Consider the following 16,547-nt stretch of genomic DNA (forward strand, 5'->3'; position numbering starts at 1 on the left):
TGTCACGTGTTCCCGGAACACTGACACGGATTCAGCTTCAGTGTATGACCGCAATCCTGTATGGCAAAGTCAGACAATAAATTCTCTATTTTTACCATTCAGGGACGATCACTGAATCCCGGACATAGAGCTCCCAGCTGAAAGGATCCCTACCTCTCTTTGATTACCTCGATTTGATGGCCACTGACGTCAGTGAGAGCAATCCTTAACGTTACAGATAATACACGACACCATGTAGTTAAGAATCACTCTGCGTTTATTGTTCATAACAATGGTATATAAGGCATCATTGTCTAGGGAGGGATTGGAATGTCCAGGGAGGGGTAGGCAAAAGTAAATACTTTATTGGTTTAACTTTACTGCATAGGAGGGATAAAACAGGCTACATGGGGGGATGTAGGATACAGCCTAGTACTTCATCTAGGGGTGGTGATTTCACACAGTTCCCAACAAACTATGGGTGGAGCTATATTCATTTTATGCAATGCAAGCTAAATCCAAGGCAAAAGAAAAAGAAACAATATTTACACAATGCACAATGACAGAGGAGATTTAACCCTTCAAAGTGATGTACTGAGCCTGATACATGTTTGTAAGTAAAGCAAATTGTCAAGCAACTGGGCAAAACCATGTTGCACTGCAGGTGGGGCAGATGTAACGTGCAGAGAGAGTTAGATTTGATTGGGTGATATAGTTTCTCTGCAGGGTAAATACTGGCTGCATTTGCATGTAGCCCACAATTGTTAGACCGCTTTATTTTTACACTGCAATGGACACACCCCGCCCAAATCTAACTCTCTCTGCACATGTTACATCTGCCCCACCTGCAGCGCAACATGGTTTTGCTCAGTTGCTTGCTCTTTTGCTTTACTTACAGACATGAATCAAGCCCTATGGGTGGTAGCGTGGGTAAAACAGTAAAGGCACAGAACCGTATACATCAGACAAAACTTTGCACCTTGTATGAATTATCATCTCTACAAGCTTGGCATGACAAACGTTTCCTGCTTAGTGGCCTGCGACCGAATGAGGGCTCCTCCCAGGGCAGAGTCCTTTTAAACCTCGAAACTCATCCATGTGACCCTACGATACAGCCCTGGGCAGATATAGAGCATCACTGAGGACTCTGGACAGAAGATACGCCAGAGGCGGTTTATTGTATAAAGAAACAGATGACGCACGATTAGTTACAGAGAGGGAAAACTGTACATAACTGTTCGTGTTATACAATGAAACATGAAGGTGCGTTACTGGTGCCCATTCAGAGCACTGTCCATCCTGGCCGTGTACAAAACATTCACAGGAAGAAACAATTTCCAAAGAAGATTAAGAGGGAACAGGGCCAACTCAGAGCTGGATGAAGACGAGGCCACTAGTCTTTGACTTTGTGTAAATGGAGCTACAAAGCTCTTTCCTGGTGTACTTCGTGCTGCAGAATGCGTAAGGACCGAAATCCCACTGTCAGTGTCTGTAGATGCTGTAATACCACCTGATGCTTCCTTATACACCATCACAGATCGCACCATCGAAACATCCAACAGCCCAAAGGCAGGTGCAGGTTCTCCGTCAGGATATGCCCTCCAGTGTGAGCAATTAGGACACTACAGCGACATGCCCATAAGATGGACCCCGCCCGTCCGTGCACCTCTCCATGCAAGGCATCTCTGTTACGGTGTTTCTCCATAGCGACTCCGTGTACACCACCACTGCATGCAGTTCCACATCAGGCTCAACGTGTCCACTTGGCTATGATTCCACAATTACTGAGTGCATTTTAAGTCTGGACCATAGTACGAGGCCCTCAGTGAGTCAGCGAGTTCTCCAGTGAGTGCACCCTCTGGTGTAGAAGGAGGTGAGTGCTACGGGTAAAACACTTCCCGCACTCGGAGCAGGGATACGGCCTCTCGCCCGTGTGGGTCCTCTGATGGGTGATGAGGACAGACTTCTGGTTGAAGGCTTTCCCGCATTCGGAGCAGGTGAAAGGTTTCTCCCCCGAGTGGATCCTCTGGTGCACGGTGAGGTGGGTGCTGCGAGAGAAGCACTTGCCGCACTCGGCGCAGGAGTACGGCTTCTCCCCCGAGTGCGTCCTGACGTGCTTCACCAACGACGTCTTCTGGGCGAAGCACTTGGCGCACTCGGGGCAGGCGAAGGGCTTCTCCCCCGTGTGAGTCCTCTCGTGCTTTATCAGCAGCGACTTCTGGTTGAAGCACTTGCCGCACTCGGGGCAGGCGAAGGGCTTCTCCCCGGTGTGGATCCTCTGGTGCCTGACGAAAGGCGACTTGCTGGTGAAGAACTTGCCGCACACGGAGCAGGAGTAGGGCTTCTCCCCCGTGTGGGTCCTCTGGTGTATGACCAGCAGGGACTTCTGGCCGAAGCCCTTGCCGCAGTCGGAGCAGACGAAGGGCTTCTCCCCCGTGTGGGTCCGGTGGTGCAAGATGAGGTTGGTGCTGCTGCTGAAGTTCTTCCCGCAGGTGCCACAGGAGTAGGGCTTCTCCCCCGAGTGAGACCTCAGGTGTTTGATGAGCGAGGACTGTTGGGTGAAGCACTTCCCGCAGTCGGTGCAGAAGAAGGGCTTCTCCCCGGTGTGGATCCTCTGGTGCGTTATCAGCAGTGATTTCAGGGGGAAGGATTTCTTGCACTCGGAGCAGGTGTAAGGCTTCGGCCTGGTGTGGATCCGCCGGTGCTTGGCCAGCTGAGACTTCTTCGCGAAGCACTTGCCGCAGTCAGGGCATGCCAACGAGTGAGGCCCTTTGTAGATGAGCTGGTGCTTCAGGAACTCGGAGCTCTTGGTGAAGCTCTTCTTGCACTCGGGGCAGCTGTAGGTCTTCTCCGCTATCTGCGGCGCCGGGCAGGAGGTCTGCTGGCTTGGTCGTTTATCGCACTCTCTGGGCCTCACCTTCTGCACATTACCGCCCTCTGTATGAGGCGATGTGGACTCAGCATGCGCATCCAGATCGGTGTCCGTTAGGTTGCCCTCTTCTTCTGAGGCGGATTCCTCTTTGATACGAATGGAAATGTAACTCGTTTCGATGTCTTCCTCACCAGAAACAGACTCCTCCTTTTTACGAGAAGGTGTAGATCGCGCAAGACCGGTGGGTGCATAATTATCAACATCTGTTTCATCGTCTTCTTCACACAACACCGATTCCTCCTTAACACGAGTAGAGCGATGATCTGCATGATCTGTGGGTGTATAAACGTCGGTGTCGCTCACGTCTTCTCCATCGCTAGAGCTGGACTCCTCCTTGATGGTCACTAACGTGTACTCTATCTCTGCACTGTCGGCGGCTGTATTGTGGTCTGCGTCGGTGACATTTTCTTCCTCGTTGTCCGACTGTATAATATCAGATGGAGGTTCAGGCTCTGCATGATCAGACCTCTCTGTGGAAAAGAAGTGAATGATGAGTACGGGCACATTGTAGTACTCTAACTTCTAATGGGGGGGGGGATCCGGTCTGAAGATAAACACTGTCTAGGTCGACAATGTTTAGGTCGACCACTATAGGTCGACTGTCACTAGGTCGGCAGGGTTGGAAGGTCGACAGGGTTTCTAGGTCAACATGTGCTAGGTTGACAGGTCAAAAGGTCGACATGAGTTTTTTTTGTTTTTTTAATCTTTTTTTGAACTTTTTCATACTTAACAATCCACGTGGACTACGATTGGAACGGTAACCTGTGCCGAGCGCAGCGAGGCACCTTGCCAGAAGCACCTTGCCACGGTGCACTAATTCAGCTTCCCGATCATTGTACGCAGAAAACGACACAACCCCCCCCCAAACCTCATGTCGACCTTTTGACCTGTCGACCTAGCACATGTCGACCTTCCAACCCTGTCGACCTAGTGACTGTTGACCTATAGTGGTCGACCTAAACATTGTCGACCTAGACACTGTCGATCTAATGATCCACAATCCTGATGGGGACAGACGCACCAGAGGGGGTGACCAAAATGATGGGCAAGAGTGTGGCAACCACAGGCTAATGGCAAAAAATTCTAAATTGTCTGATTGGGTCTCAAAGATCAAAATTCTAAATATATATATAGTACTAACGGTACACAAATGGCAACTGCCCCCTGCAGGGGTGGTTTAAGAGAGGACGGGCTCCATGTGGGCCCCCAGCTCTCTGACAGCGCAGTAGACTCCGGCTTTGTGCCAGAATCTACTGTGCATACGAAGGTCTCCAGAAACATGGCGCCCATGCTATGTTGCCAGAGACGTCTCTACTGCTCATGCGCAAATCACAAGGGAAAATGGGCGCCATTTTTCTGGTGACTTCTGGCTACAGCGCTGGCCATTTTTCTGGTGACTTCTGTCTACAGTATTGGCCATTTTTCTGGTGACTTCTGTCTACAGTGCTGGCCATTTTTCTGGTGACTTCTGTCTATAGCACTGCCCATTTTTCTGGTGACTTCTGTCTACAGTGCTGGCCATTTTTCTGGTGACTTCTGGCTACAGTGCTGGGCATTTTTCTGGTGACTTCTGTCTATAGCATTATCTATTTTTCTGGTGACTTCTGTCTACAGTGCTGGCCATTTTTCTGGTGACTTCTGGCTACAGTGCTGGCCATTTTTCCGGTGACTTCTGTCTGCAGCGCCGGCCGACACGGGTCTCTGGACAGGTAAGTAACGTATAATTCTATAAGTACAGGGTGTGTGGCGTGGGCCCTCCTGGTCCCAGGAGCCCAAGTGCACAGCACACACTCTATAGATACACCAATGGCCACCTGTGCTTTTGTCGCCAAGTACGTTCAGTGGCTCCAATACCGTACCCTCGCCCTTACCTCATGTACAGGCTCATCGAGTGGCCATCTGCCTTACCCTCCTGGTGAGTTAAAACCGCCTGACCCACAAGACACAGTGAGTTTGCCCATGTCCTTGGCCTAACTATGCTCTTGTTTCAGTGCTGCGTGTTGTTCCTCAGATATGTCTCTGTACATTGTATTGTACTTACGATAGCTGAAGTGATACGGTTTCTATCTGTATTTATTTCCTACGGCGCTGCAGACAATTTGTGGCGACTTGAAAATAAAGTACCACAGCTAGAACACTGTGCGCAGCTCTGGAGGTGATATCACCAGAACAACGTAAGTGATGCTGGCCAGACACTGCACTGACCAGCTGACAGGGACGGGGAGGAGGCGGCTGCCCCATAGTCGGACTTCCGGGATTCTGACCGCATCCCACAGGGTCATATTGTTTTAATCTTGCATACGTTTATGGGAAGTACATGGAACAAAGCTAGGACTGTCCGGACAGTACACCACAAGAACCTATCCACCCTTGAGACTGCATTTATCTCTTTACGGTCGGGGGTTACAGCTCCACTTACCCGGTGATGTGAGGGGTTGGTTATTCCTCATCATCACCTTCTTGCTACAACCCCGATCTCGTTTTACACACTCCTGAAATGAGAAATAGACAGTGACATCCTCACACCTTATATGAACCTGACACACACAATGATACAGTCATCACCCAGACACATCCCCTGGTGTTACTGTATAATGTCCCATTCCCAGCAGTCACCTCTCCAGTCACATCCGCTGGTGTCACTGTATAATGTCCCATTCCCAGCAGTCACCTCTCCAGTCACTTCCCCTGGTGTTACTGTATAATGTCCCATTCCCAGCAGTCACCTCTCCAGTCATCACCCAGACACATCCCCCGGTGTTACTGTATAATGTCCCATTCCCAGCAGTCACCTCTCCAGTCATCACCCAGACACATGCCCTGGTGTTACTGTATAATGCCCCATTCCCAGCAGTCACCTCTCCAGTCATCACCCAGACACATCCCCTGGTGTTACTGTATAATGTCCCATTCCCAGCAGTCACCTCTCCAGTCACATCCGCTGGTGTCACTGTATAATGTCCCATTCCCAGCAGTCACCTCTCCAGTCACTTCCCCTGGTGTTACTGTATAATGTCCCATTCCCAGCAGTCACCTCTCCAGTCATCACCCAGACACATCCCCCGGTGTTACTGTATAATGCCCCATTCCCAGCAGTCACCTCTCCAGTCATCACCCAGACACATGCCCTGGTGTTACTGTATAATGCCCCATTCCCAGCAGTCACCTCTCCAGTCCTCACCCAGACACATGCCCTGGTGTTACTGTATAATGTCCCATTCCCAGCAGTCACCTCTCCAGTCATCACCCAGACACATCCCCTGGTGTTACTGTATAATGTCCCATTCCCAGCAGTCACCTCTCCAGTCATCACCCAGACACATCCCCTGGTGTTACTGTATAATGTCCCATTCCCAGCAGTCACCTCTCCAGTCATCACCCAGACACATCCCCTGGTGTTACTGTATAATGTCCCATTCCCAGCAGTCACCTCTCCAGTCATCACCCAGACACATCCCCTGGTGTTACTGTATAATGCCCCATTCCCAGCAGTCACCTCTCCAGTCACATCCGCTGGTGTCACTGTATAATGTCCCATTCCCAGCAGTCACCTCTCCAGTCACATCCCCTGGTGTTACTGTATAATGTCCCATTCCCAGCAGTCACCTCTCCAGTCATCACCCAGACACATCCCCTGGTGTTACTGTATAATACCCCATTCCCAGCAGTCACCTCTCCAGTCATCACCCAGACACATCCCCTGGTGTTACTGTATAATGTCCCATTCCCAGCAGTCACCTCTCCAGTCATCACCCAGACACATCCCCTGGTGTTACTGTATAATGTCCCATTCCCAGCAGTCACCTCTCCAGTCATCACCCAGAAACGTCCCCTGGTGTTACTGTATAATGTCCCATTCCCAGCAGTCACCTCTCCAGTCATCACCCAGACACGTCCCCTGGTGTTACTGTATAATGCCCCATTCCCAGCAGTCACCTCTCCAGTCATCACCCAGACACGTCCCCTGGTGTTACTGTATAATGTCCCATTCCCAGCAGTCACCTCTCCAGTCATTACCCAGACACGTCCCCTGGTGTTACTGTATAATGTCCCATTCCCAGCAGTCACCTCTCCAGTCATCACCCAGACACGTCCCCTGGTGTTACTGTATAATGCCCCATTCCCAGCAGTCACCTCTCCAGTCATCACCCAGACACATCCCCTGGTGTTACTGTATAATGTCCCATTCTCAGCAGTCACCTCTCCAGTCATCACCCAGACACATCCCCTGGTGTTACTGTATAATGTCCCATTCCCAGCAGTCACCTCTCCAGTCATCACCCAGACACATCCCCTGGTGTTACTGTATAATGCCCCATTCCCAGCAGTCACCTCTCCAGTCACATCCGCTGGTGTCACTGTATAATGTCCCATTCCCAGCAGTCACCTCTCCAGTCACATCCCCTGGTGTTACTGTATAATGTCCCATTCCCAGCAGTCACCTCTCCAGTCATCACCCAGACACATCCCCTGGTGTTACTGTATAATACCCCATTCCCAGCAGTCACCTCTCCAGTCATCACCCAGACACATCCCCTGGTGTTACTGTATAATGTCCCATTCCCAGCAGTCACCTCTCCAGTCATCACCCAGACACATCCTCTGGTGTTACTGTATAATGTCCCATTCCCAGCAGTCACCTCTCCAGTCATCACCCAGACACATCCCCTGGTGTTACTGTATAATGTCCCATTCCCAGCAGTCACCTCTCCAGTCACATCCACTGGTGTCACTGTATAATGTCCCATTCCCAGCAGTCACCTCTCCAGTCACATCCCCTGGTGTTACTGTATAATGTCCCATTCCCAGCAGTCACCTCTCCAGTCATCACCCAGACACATCCCCTGGTGTTACTGTATAATGCCCCATTCCCAGCAGTCACCTCTCCAGTCATCACCCAGACACATCCCCTGGTGTTACTGTATAATGTCCCATTCCCAGCAGTCACCTCTCCAGTCATCACCCAGACACATCCCCTGGTGTTACTGTATAATGTCCCATTCCCAGCAGTCACCTCTCCAGTCATCACCCAGACACATCCCCTGGTGTTACTGTATAATGTCCCATTCCCAGCAGTCACCTCTCCAGTCACATCCGCTGGTGTCACTGTATAATGTCCCATTCCCAGCAGTCACCTCTCCAGTCATCACCCAGACACATCCCCTGGTGTTACTGTATAATGTCCCATTCCCAGCAGTCACCTCTCCAGTCATCACCCAGACACATCCCCTGGTGTTACTGTATAATGTCCCATTCCCAGCAGTCACCTCTCCAGTCATCACCCAGACACATCCCCTGGTGTTACTGTATAATGTCCCATTCCCAGCAGTCACCTCTCCAGTCACATCCGCTGGTGTCACTGTATAATGTCCCATTCCCAGCAGTCACCTCTCCAGTCACATCCCCTGGTGTTACTGTATAATGTCCCATTCCCAGCAGTCACCTCTCCAGTCATCACCCAGACTCATCCCCTGGTGTTACTGTATAATGCCCCATTCCCAGCAGTCACCTCTCCAGTCATCACCCAGACACATCCCCTGGTGTTACTGTATAGTGTCCCATTCCCAGCAGTCACCTCTCCAGTCATCACCCAGACACATCCCCTGGTGTTACTGTATAATGTCCCATTCCCAGCAGTCACCTCTCCAGTCATCACCCAGACACATCCCCTGGTGTTACTGTATAATGTCCCATTCCCAGCAGTCACCTCTCCAGTCACATCCGCTGGTGTCACTGTATAATGTCCCATTCCCAGCAGTCACCTCTCCAGTCACTTCCCCTGGTGTTACTGTATAATGTCCCATTCCCAGCAGTCACCTCTCCAGTCATCACCCAGACACATCCCCTGGTGTTACTGTATAATGCCCCATTCCCAGCAGTCACCTCTCCAGTCATCACCCAGACACATCCCCTGGTGTTACTGTATAATGTCCCATTCTCAGCAGTCACCTCTCCAGTCATCACCCAGACACATCCCCTGGTGTTACTGTATAATGTCCCATTCCCAGCAGTCACCTCTCCAGTCATCACCCAGACACATCCCCTGGTGTTACTGTATAATGTCCCATTCCCAGCAGTCACCTCTCCAGTCATCACCCAGACACATCCCCTGGTGTTACTGTATAATGTCCCATTCCCAGCAGTCACCTCTCCAGTCATCACCCAGACACATCCCCTGGTGTTACTGTATAATGCCCCATTCCCAGCAGTCACCTCTCCAGTCACATCCGCTGGTGTCACTGTATAATGTCCCATTCCCAGCAGTCACCTCTCCAGTCACATCCCCTGGTGTTACTGTATAATGTCCCATTCCCAGCAGTCACCTCTCCAGTCATCACCCAGACACATCCCCTGGTGTTACTGTATAATACCCCATTCCCAGCAGTCACCTCTCCAGTCATCACCCAGACACATCCCCTGGTGTTACTGTATAATGTCCCATTCCCAGCAGTCACCTCTCCAGTCATCACCCAGACACATCCCCTGGTGTTACTGTATAATGTCCCATTCCCAGCAGTCACCTCTCCAGTCATCACCCAGACACGTCCCCTGGTGTTACTGTATAATGTCCCATTCCCAGCAGTCACCTCTCCAGTTATCACCCAGACACGTCCCCTGGTGTTACTGTATAATGCCCCATTCCCAGCAGTCACCTCTCCAGTCATCACCCAGACACGTCCCCTGGTGTTACTGTATAATGTCCCATTCCCAGCAGTCACCTCTCCAGTCATTACCCAGACACGTCCCCTGGTGTTACTGTATAATGTCCCATTCCCAGCAGTCACCTCTCCAGTCATCACCCAGACACGTCCCCTGGTGTTACTGTATAATGCCCCATTCCCAGCAGTCACCTCTCCAGTCATCACCCAGACACGTCCCCTGGTGTTACTGTATAATGTCCCATTCCCAGCAGTCACCTCTCCAGTCATCACCCAGACACATCCCCTGGTGTTACTGTATAATGCCCCATTCCCAGCAGTCACCTCTCCAGTCATCACCCAGACACGTCCCCTGGTGTTACTGTATAATGCCCCATTCCCAGCAGTCACCTCTCCAGTCATCACCCAGACACATCCCCTGGTGTTACTGTATAATGTCCCATTCCCAGCAGTCACCTCTCCAGTCATTACCCAGACACATCCCCTGGTGTTACTGTATAATATCCCATCCCTAGCAGTCACCTTTCCCGTCATCACCCAGACACATCCCCTGGTGTTACTGTATAATGTCCCATTCCCAGTAGTCACCTCTCCAGTCACATCCCCTGGTGTTACTGTATAATGTCCCATTCCCAGCAGTCACCTCTCCGGTCATCACCCAGACACATCCCCTGGTGTTACTGTATAATGTCCCATTCCCAGCAGTCACCTCTCCAGTCATCACCCAGACACATCCTCTAGTGTTACTGTATAATGTCCCATTCCCAGCAGTCACCTCTCCAGTCATCACCCAGACACATCCCCTGGTGTTACTGTATAATGTCCCATTCCCAGCAGTCACCTCTCCAGTCATCACCCAGACACATCCCCTGGTGTTACTGTATAATGCCCCATTCCCAGCAGTCACCTCTCCAGTCAGCAGCTGAATGATCTTGTTGGCGAGTTCCAGGATCTTCTGGTCATTGTGCCTCTCATGTATCAGTGAGTGAGGTGGAGGCACTGTGATGGGGATCTGGGTCCTGCTCAGTTCTCCTGACACACGGGAACGGCTGTTGGGTGTCGCACGCTCCCCAGATGTCTTCTTCACTATTATATAGCCCTACAACACACCGATATCATCATTACTATATACAATATTCTCTTTCTCTGAAATGATGCTTTGACCAGATAAAAAGAATGACTACACTTTGGGGTTGGGGGCAGACACAGTACAAAACACAACATACCAATAAAAGGATGTCAAAAAAATCATCATCAATTGTTCATCCAATCCTGGAAAGTGCCAGGCAGGGCGGCCATTTTGGGCGCGCTACACTGGTTACACTGGGAGGGATAAGCAATGCCCGGAGACGTAATAGGCACTGGGGAACTACAAGATACAGGAAATGTGATTCTACACAGCTAATACCAACAGAATGGACATGGACTGTTCGTCTTAGCCGCAAGTGTACCAGGCGAGGCGGCCATTTTGGAGGCTCTACATTGGTTGAAATGAGCAGGATATTAGTTCCGTTTGTGTTTCATCCTAACCATGAACTACGCGGCAGGGGAAGCCATTTGTATAAATGAGAGACGCAGCGGAGGGACATATAAAAGAGAGAAGATACATGTAAGCAGCGAGGAAAGCAGGGAGTGGGGAGGCTAGGTGGTACAAGCTGCAATATGGTTACAATGACAGCTGACTGAATCAGGCCCTCAAAGACTGCCACGAGCACAAGATGAGCAGTTACAGTATTATGTGTTCAAGCAATGATGAGACGACTGAGCTGAATAGTGCAGGGCCTTCTCCCCTCAGGGCGCTAGCACTCTACTTTGTATTTGTAAAGAGCTAGGTCGGCTTGAGATAGGACTTGCTGACATAGTGTGCAGCTGTACTCAGGGCTTCCTTCTAAATGTAACGTAAAAAAAAAACCTAAAATACAGCAGCAGCTCCCCGCACTGTTACAAGGCCATGCCACCACGCTGTGTTGTGTGGAAAGTATAATTCAAGAGCATGATTATGAGTATGAGTAGGTATATATTAAGCACTGTATACTTTTTAAGAGCTCAGGTAAAAATCCAGCAAAAACATTACCATACGTTGTCTTTTGAGAAATTCAAAGGGAAAATTTAAAACAGTTTAAAGATACATTTAGCAGTGGTTTGGGTATAATAATATCTATTTACCAAATATAACATTAAGGGGGTAATTCCAAGTTGATCGCAGCAGGAAAAATGTTAGCAGTTGGGCAAATCCATGTGCACTGCAGGGGGGGGGGGGGGGGGGGGCGCAGATATAACATTTGCAGAGAGAGTTAGATTTGGGTGGGTTATTTTATTTCTGTGCAGGGTAAATACTGGCTGCTTTATTTTTACACTGCAATTTAGATTGCAGATTGAACTCACCACACCCAAATCTATCTCTCTCTGCACATGTTATATCTGCCTCCCCTGCAGTGCACATGGTTTTGCCCAACTGCTAACAAAGTTCCTGCTGCGATCAACTCAGAATTACCACCTAAATTCACTGTGACACTCCCAGACCCCCTCACCTCCCCAGTCAGGTCCCTGTTAGTAATAGACATGAGAGTGACGTCACTGTGACATTCCCAGACTCCCTCACCTCCCCAGTCAGGTACCTGTGTTAGTAATAGAGATAAGTGATGTCACTGTGACGCTCCCAGACCCCCTCACCTCCCCAGTCAGGTCCCTGTGTTAGTAATAGACATAAGAGTGACGTCACTGTGTCACTCCCAGACCCCCTCACCTGTCCAGTCAGGTCCCTGTGTTAGTAATAGAGATAAGAGTAACATCACTGTGACACTCCCAGACCCCCTCACCTCTACAGTCAGGTCCCTGTGTTAGTAACACAGTTGAGTGATGTCACTGTGACACTCCCAGACTCCCTCACCTCCCCAGTCAGGTCCCTGTGTTAGTAATAGAGATAAGAGTGACGTCACTGTGACACTCCCAGACCCCCTCACCTCTCCAGTCAGGTCCCTGTGTTAGTAGTAGAGATAAGAGTGATGTCACTGTGACACTCCCAGACCCCCTCACCTCTACAGTCAGGTCCCGGTGTTAATAACACAGATGAGTGATGTCACTGTGATGTTCCAGACTCCCTCACCTCCCCAGTCAGGTCCCTGTGTTAGTAATAGAGATGAGTGATGTCACTGTGACACTCCTAGACTCCCTCACCTCCCCAGTCAGCAGGTAGATGATCTCCAGGGTGAGATTTAATATTCTCTCAGATTCATGATTCCGGTCTTTCTCCATTTTCCGGGATGGTAATCTAAAAACAACTTATCCCCTATAGATGGTGTTCAGCATCAGTTGACCTCTTTGGGTACAGGGCCCTGATCCCTACAGTGTAAATATGTTTGAAGGAAAAAAGATTAATGTTATCACATCTTTACATATGGCAGAAAAAAGGAAGATATTGTGACAATCTTTTTAACAGGATACAAAAACAGCAATTATTTTAGTTTCCACCAAAAATGCAGCAAACACTATAATGTGACCTACAGGGATATACCCAGCCCCAATGTGTATATATGTCAGTGACAGGGATACACCCAGCTGCAATGTGTATAATGTGCAATATATGTGACTGACAGGGATATACTCAGACCCAATGTGTATTATATGTGACTGACAGGGATATACCCAGCCCCAATGTGTATTATATGTGACTGACAGGAATATACTCAGTCCCAATGTGTATTATATGTGACTGAGAGGATATACCCAGCCCCAATGTGTATAATGTGTATTATATGTGACTGAGAGGATATACCCAGCCCCAATGTGTATAATGTGTATTATATGTGACTGACAGGGATATACCCAGCCCCAATGTGTATTATATGTGACTGACAGGGATATACCCAGCCCCAATGTATATTATATGTGACTGACAGGGATATACCCAGCCCCAATGTGTATTATATGTAACTGACAGGGATATACTCAGTCCCAATGTGTATTATGTGACTGACAGGGATATACCCAGCCCCAATGTGTATAATGTGTATTATGTGAGACTGACAGAGATATTCTCATCCCCATTGTGTATAATGTGTATTATATGTGACTGACAGGGATATACTCAGCCCCAATGTGTATTATATGTGACTGACAGGGATATACCCAGCCCCAATGTGTATAATGTGCAATATATGTGACTGACAGGGATATACCTGGCCCCAGTGTGTATAATGGGCCTGATTCAGGTTGGATCGCAATACGCAATCCAACCGCAAAAACTACGAAGAGAATGGATGCGGGCACATGCACAGGGCTCGTCCTGTGCATGCGCCCACATTTTCTGTCGCACCCCGCAGAAAATGGAATCGCCTCTGCCTGTCAATCAGGCAGAGGCATTCGCAGGCTTGGGGGGTGCCAACGCTCCGTTTCCAAGGTGGAGACGGAGCGTTGCGGTGGCGGCGACAGAGATACGGGGATGTGGCGGCGCAAACAGGGGGCGTGATCGGGGTGGCTGCGTGACGTAACACGCAGCCGCTGCGACCACTAAGATGGCGGCGGACCTCCTGCGGGCGCAGCTAAGCGGCGCCGGCAGGAGGCTACTCTATTTTTAGAGTTCATGCTGAAATTGCGGCGCGACCGCAATTTCAGCGTAGTCAGCGGAAGGGGAGCAGTCAGTAAGCTGGGCAGCCTTGCCCTGCAATGGGCGGCCCCAAGCATGTGATCCAAAGAATTGCAAATTAGCAGAATTTGCAATCCTTACTGAATCAGGTCCAATGTGTTATATTACATATATCAGTGACATGGCCAGCCCCAGTGTGTACATGTGACTTATACAATAATAGCCATACACATGTGTAAGTAAGACACAGGGCTATCAGACATATAACACATCATATATAATGGTATATAATGACCTCCCACCTGTATGATATGTATGATCCTGAATTTCCCCCAGTGAATGAGATAAGGGAAGAATCCTCGGGAACCTGCAGCCAGCGGAAGATATCGCTTGGTGCCACCGGACATAGCTCCACCCATTCATTTTCCTCCTCCTCACTTTGCGTTCCACGCGACTTCCGGGTTGTGCGTTCCATATGACTTTCGGGCTCTGCGTTCCACCGTATTTCCGGGTTCTGCTCCGTCTTTGAAAAATTACATCACAGTGTGCTGGGGGAGGGGGCTGGCGGCTTTAGTATCTATTATTAGAACACTGACAACTATGGGTGCTGGTATTTGCATTTACTTCCACTGCTAAAGCATGTTACTAAGGAGGAGCTGTGTAACAAGCAATGCAAACATGGAGGTTATTTCACTGGGGCTGAGCACTATCTGTACTCATTATCACACTGATTCCCGCATTGAAGTAATCTGCGGGGTATATGTCGGCTTGCGCAGTGGTTAGCATTGCTGATTCACATTCCAGTTTATGGGCTTCTGAAAACATATGTGTGATTGAGTACATGGTCTTTGTGCTTCACTGCATGGTATGATCGCCATTATATATACAATGATCATGATTCATTTTGCCAAGGTGGTCACTGTAGTGTGAGGGGCAGACAACTGTGGCATTCCAACCTTCCAATAGCCCCGATGCCACCACGGTTGAGGCTAGATCCAAGTGGCCTAATATCAACCATGCCACCACGGCATTCCAACATCACTCAATGCAAATGGAATCAACATGCCAGTCACTTGCCCCAAATTTACGCCACATGCCATTAAGATCTGCCACCGGCTCCAAAACAGCAGCACAAGCCCTCAGATCAAACATGCCACTCTGATACCCTCACCGTACTTGCCGAATGCTAAAGGGGGCATTATCCTGCTCTGCCAAATGGAATGGGGCATGTGATGCAGGCCACCAACCGTTCCATCCACCGCCCACACATAAATCTACTCTCACCCATTTTCTCTCTCACCCTGTTATTCTCTCTCTCAACCTCCATCTCTCTATCCATCAGCCCGTCTTCCCCATGTGTCTCTCAAACAGAGAAGACTCATGACTGTGCACCTAATTCAGACCGGATCACTGCTGTGCGAATCGCAAGGCGGCTGATTATCGAACGACTGCACGTGTACAGATAGTAATGCGCAGACGCAAGGCCAAACTGTAAAAAAATCCTGCGGTTTTTTTATCGCTAGGCATACACAGATTGAGTGACAGGAAGCGGGTAATTGGGGGTGGTAACTTTTGCAATTTTCTGGCAGTGTTAGGAAAAACGCAGGCGTTCTCAAGCGTGTTCAGGGAGGGTGTGTGACGTCAGCCCCGGCCCGATCAGCCTGTTCTTATCGCACTGTAGGAGTAGGTCCTGGGCTACACACAGACTGGAAAAATCATTCAATGGTGAGTGAGTTGCGAACGGATTTGCAGCTGGCCAATGTCTGGCGAAGTTTTTGCACGGCGTACGTGTGCATTCGCAGACTTGTACAGGGCGGGTTTTCACTCTCTATGGGCGGCGGCCAGGACTGAATTAGGCCCTAAATTTGATACCATCCATTATATAAGGAAATATAGAGCACTTTATACATGTGGGATTGTGCGCTAGTGCTCCGTACACTTGGGGAAGGGATACAGATTTTTTTATTTTCATGTATGTCCTGTGCTGATGACTAATAACACCAAGGAATGAACCATTCACATGCACATCTGTGACTGCTTCCACCTCTACATTGTATGTAAGGAACACAAAATGGCCGCCAAAATGGCATCCTAGGGCAATGCAAGTGTCAGATACATATAACCCAGCATACAGACCGATACACGCCTCCTTGCACTGTTGAAAAGCATAGTTGCGAAAATTCTGCTATATTCTCAGGTATTATTATGTCTGTTCCCCCCGTGACCGTCTGCAGTGTACAAGTGAGCGCTTAAAACGTAAATTACCTCACAATACAGTAGCTATTTATAGAATAGGAGCCCTTACCACAATATTTGTCGACATTGGTCGCATTCAGACCTGAACGCTGTTGTGCGAATTCGCAAGGCGGCCGATTATCGATTAACCGTGCAT

At 49.4% G+C, this 16,547-nt stretch overlaps 2 protein-coding genes across 2 annotated transcripts in view; one reads left to right on the plus strand and one right to left on the minus strand.

The window, feature by feature from the left end:
* LOC134984004 (zinc finger protein 160-like) overlaps positions 1 to 16,547 on the plus strand; it is a 174,256-nt gene that overhangs the window by 70,435 nt on the left and 87,274 nt on the right. The gene's annotated exons all lie outside the window — the stretch shown is intronic.
* LOC134983957 (oocyte zinc finger protein XlCOF22-like) lies at positions 239 to 14,572 on the minus strand. The gene is made up of 5 exons (XM_063949592.1): positions 14,458 to 14,572; positions 12,748 to 12,912; positions 10,478 to 10,669; positions 5,331 to 5,403; positions 239 to 3,381 (listed from the first exon to the last, which is right to left on the minus strand). The coding sequence occupies exons 2-5, from the start codon at positions 12,823 to 12,825 to the stop codon at positions 1,802 to 1,804; spliced, it is 1,923 nt and encodes a 640-aa protein (XP_063805662.1). The 5' UTR covers positions 12,826 to 12,912; positions 14,458 to 14,572; the 3' UTR covers positions 239 to 1,801.

Source organism: Pseudophryne corroboree, assembly GCF_028390025.1.
Source record: "Pseudophryne corroboree isolate aPseCor3 chromosome 3 unlocalized genomic scaffold, aPseCor3.hap2 SUPER_3_unloc_3, whole genome shotgun sequence".
Taxonomy (NCBI): Eukaryota; Metazoa; Chordata; class Amphibia; order Anura; family Myobatrachidae; genus Pseudophryne; species Pseudophryne corroboree.

Bases quoted from the DNA above. Each gene is read 5' to 3' on its own strand.
- LOC134983957 (XM_063949592.1), bottom strand. From the start codon at position 12,825: ATGGAGAAAGACCGGAATCATGAATCTGAGAGAATATTAAATCTCACC. The intron at 10,670-12,747 runs GTGAGGGAGTCT...GGTGTGTTGTAG, and splicing joins TCTACCTGCTGACTGGGGAG to GGCTATATAATAGTGAAGAA. The intron at 5,404-10,477 runs GTGACTGCTGGG...TTCTCATTTCAG, and splicing joins TTCAGCTGCTGACTGGAGAG to GAGTGTGTAAAACGAGATCG.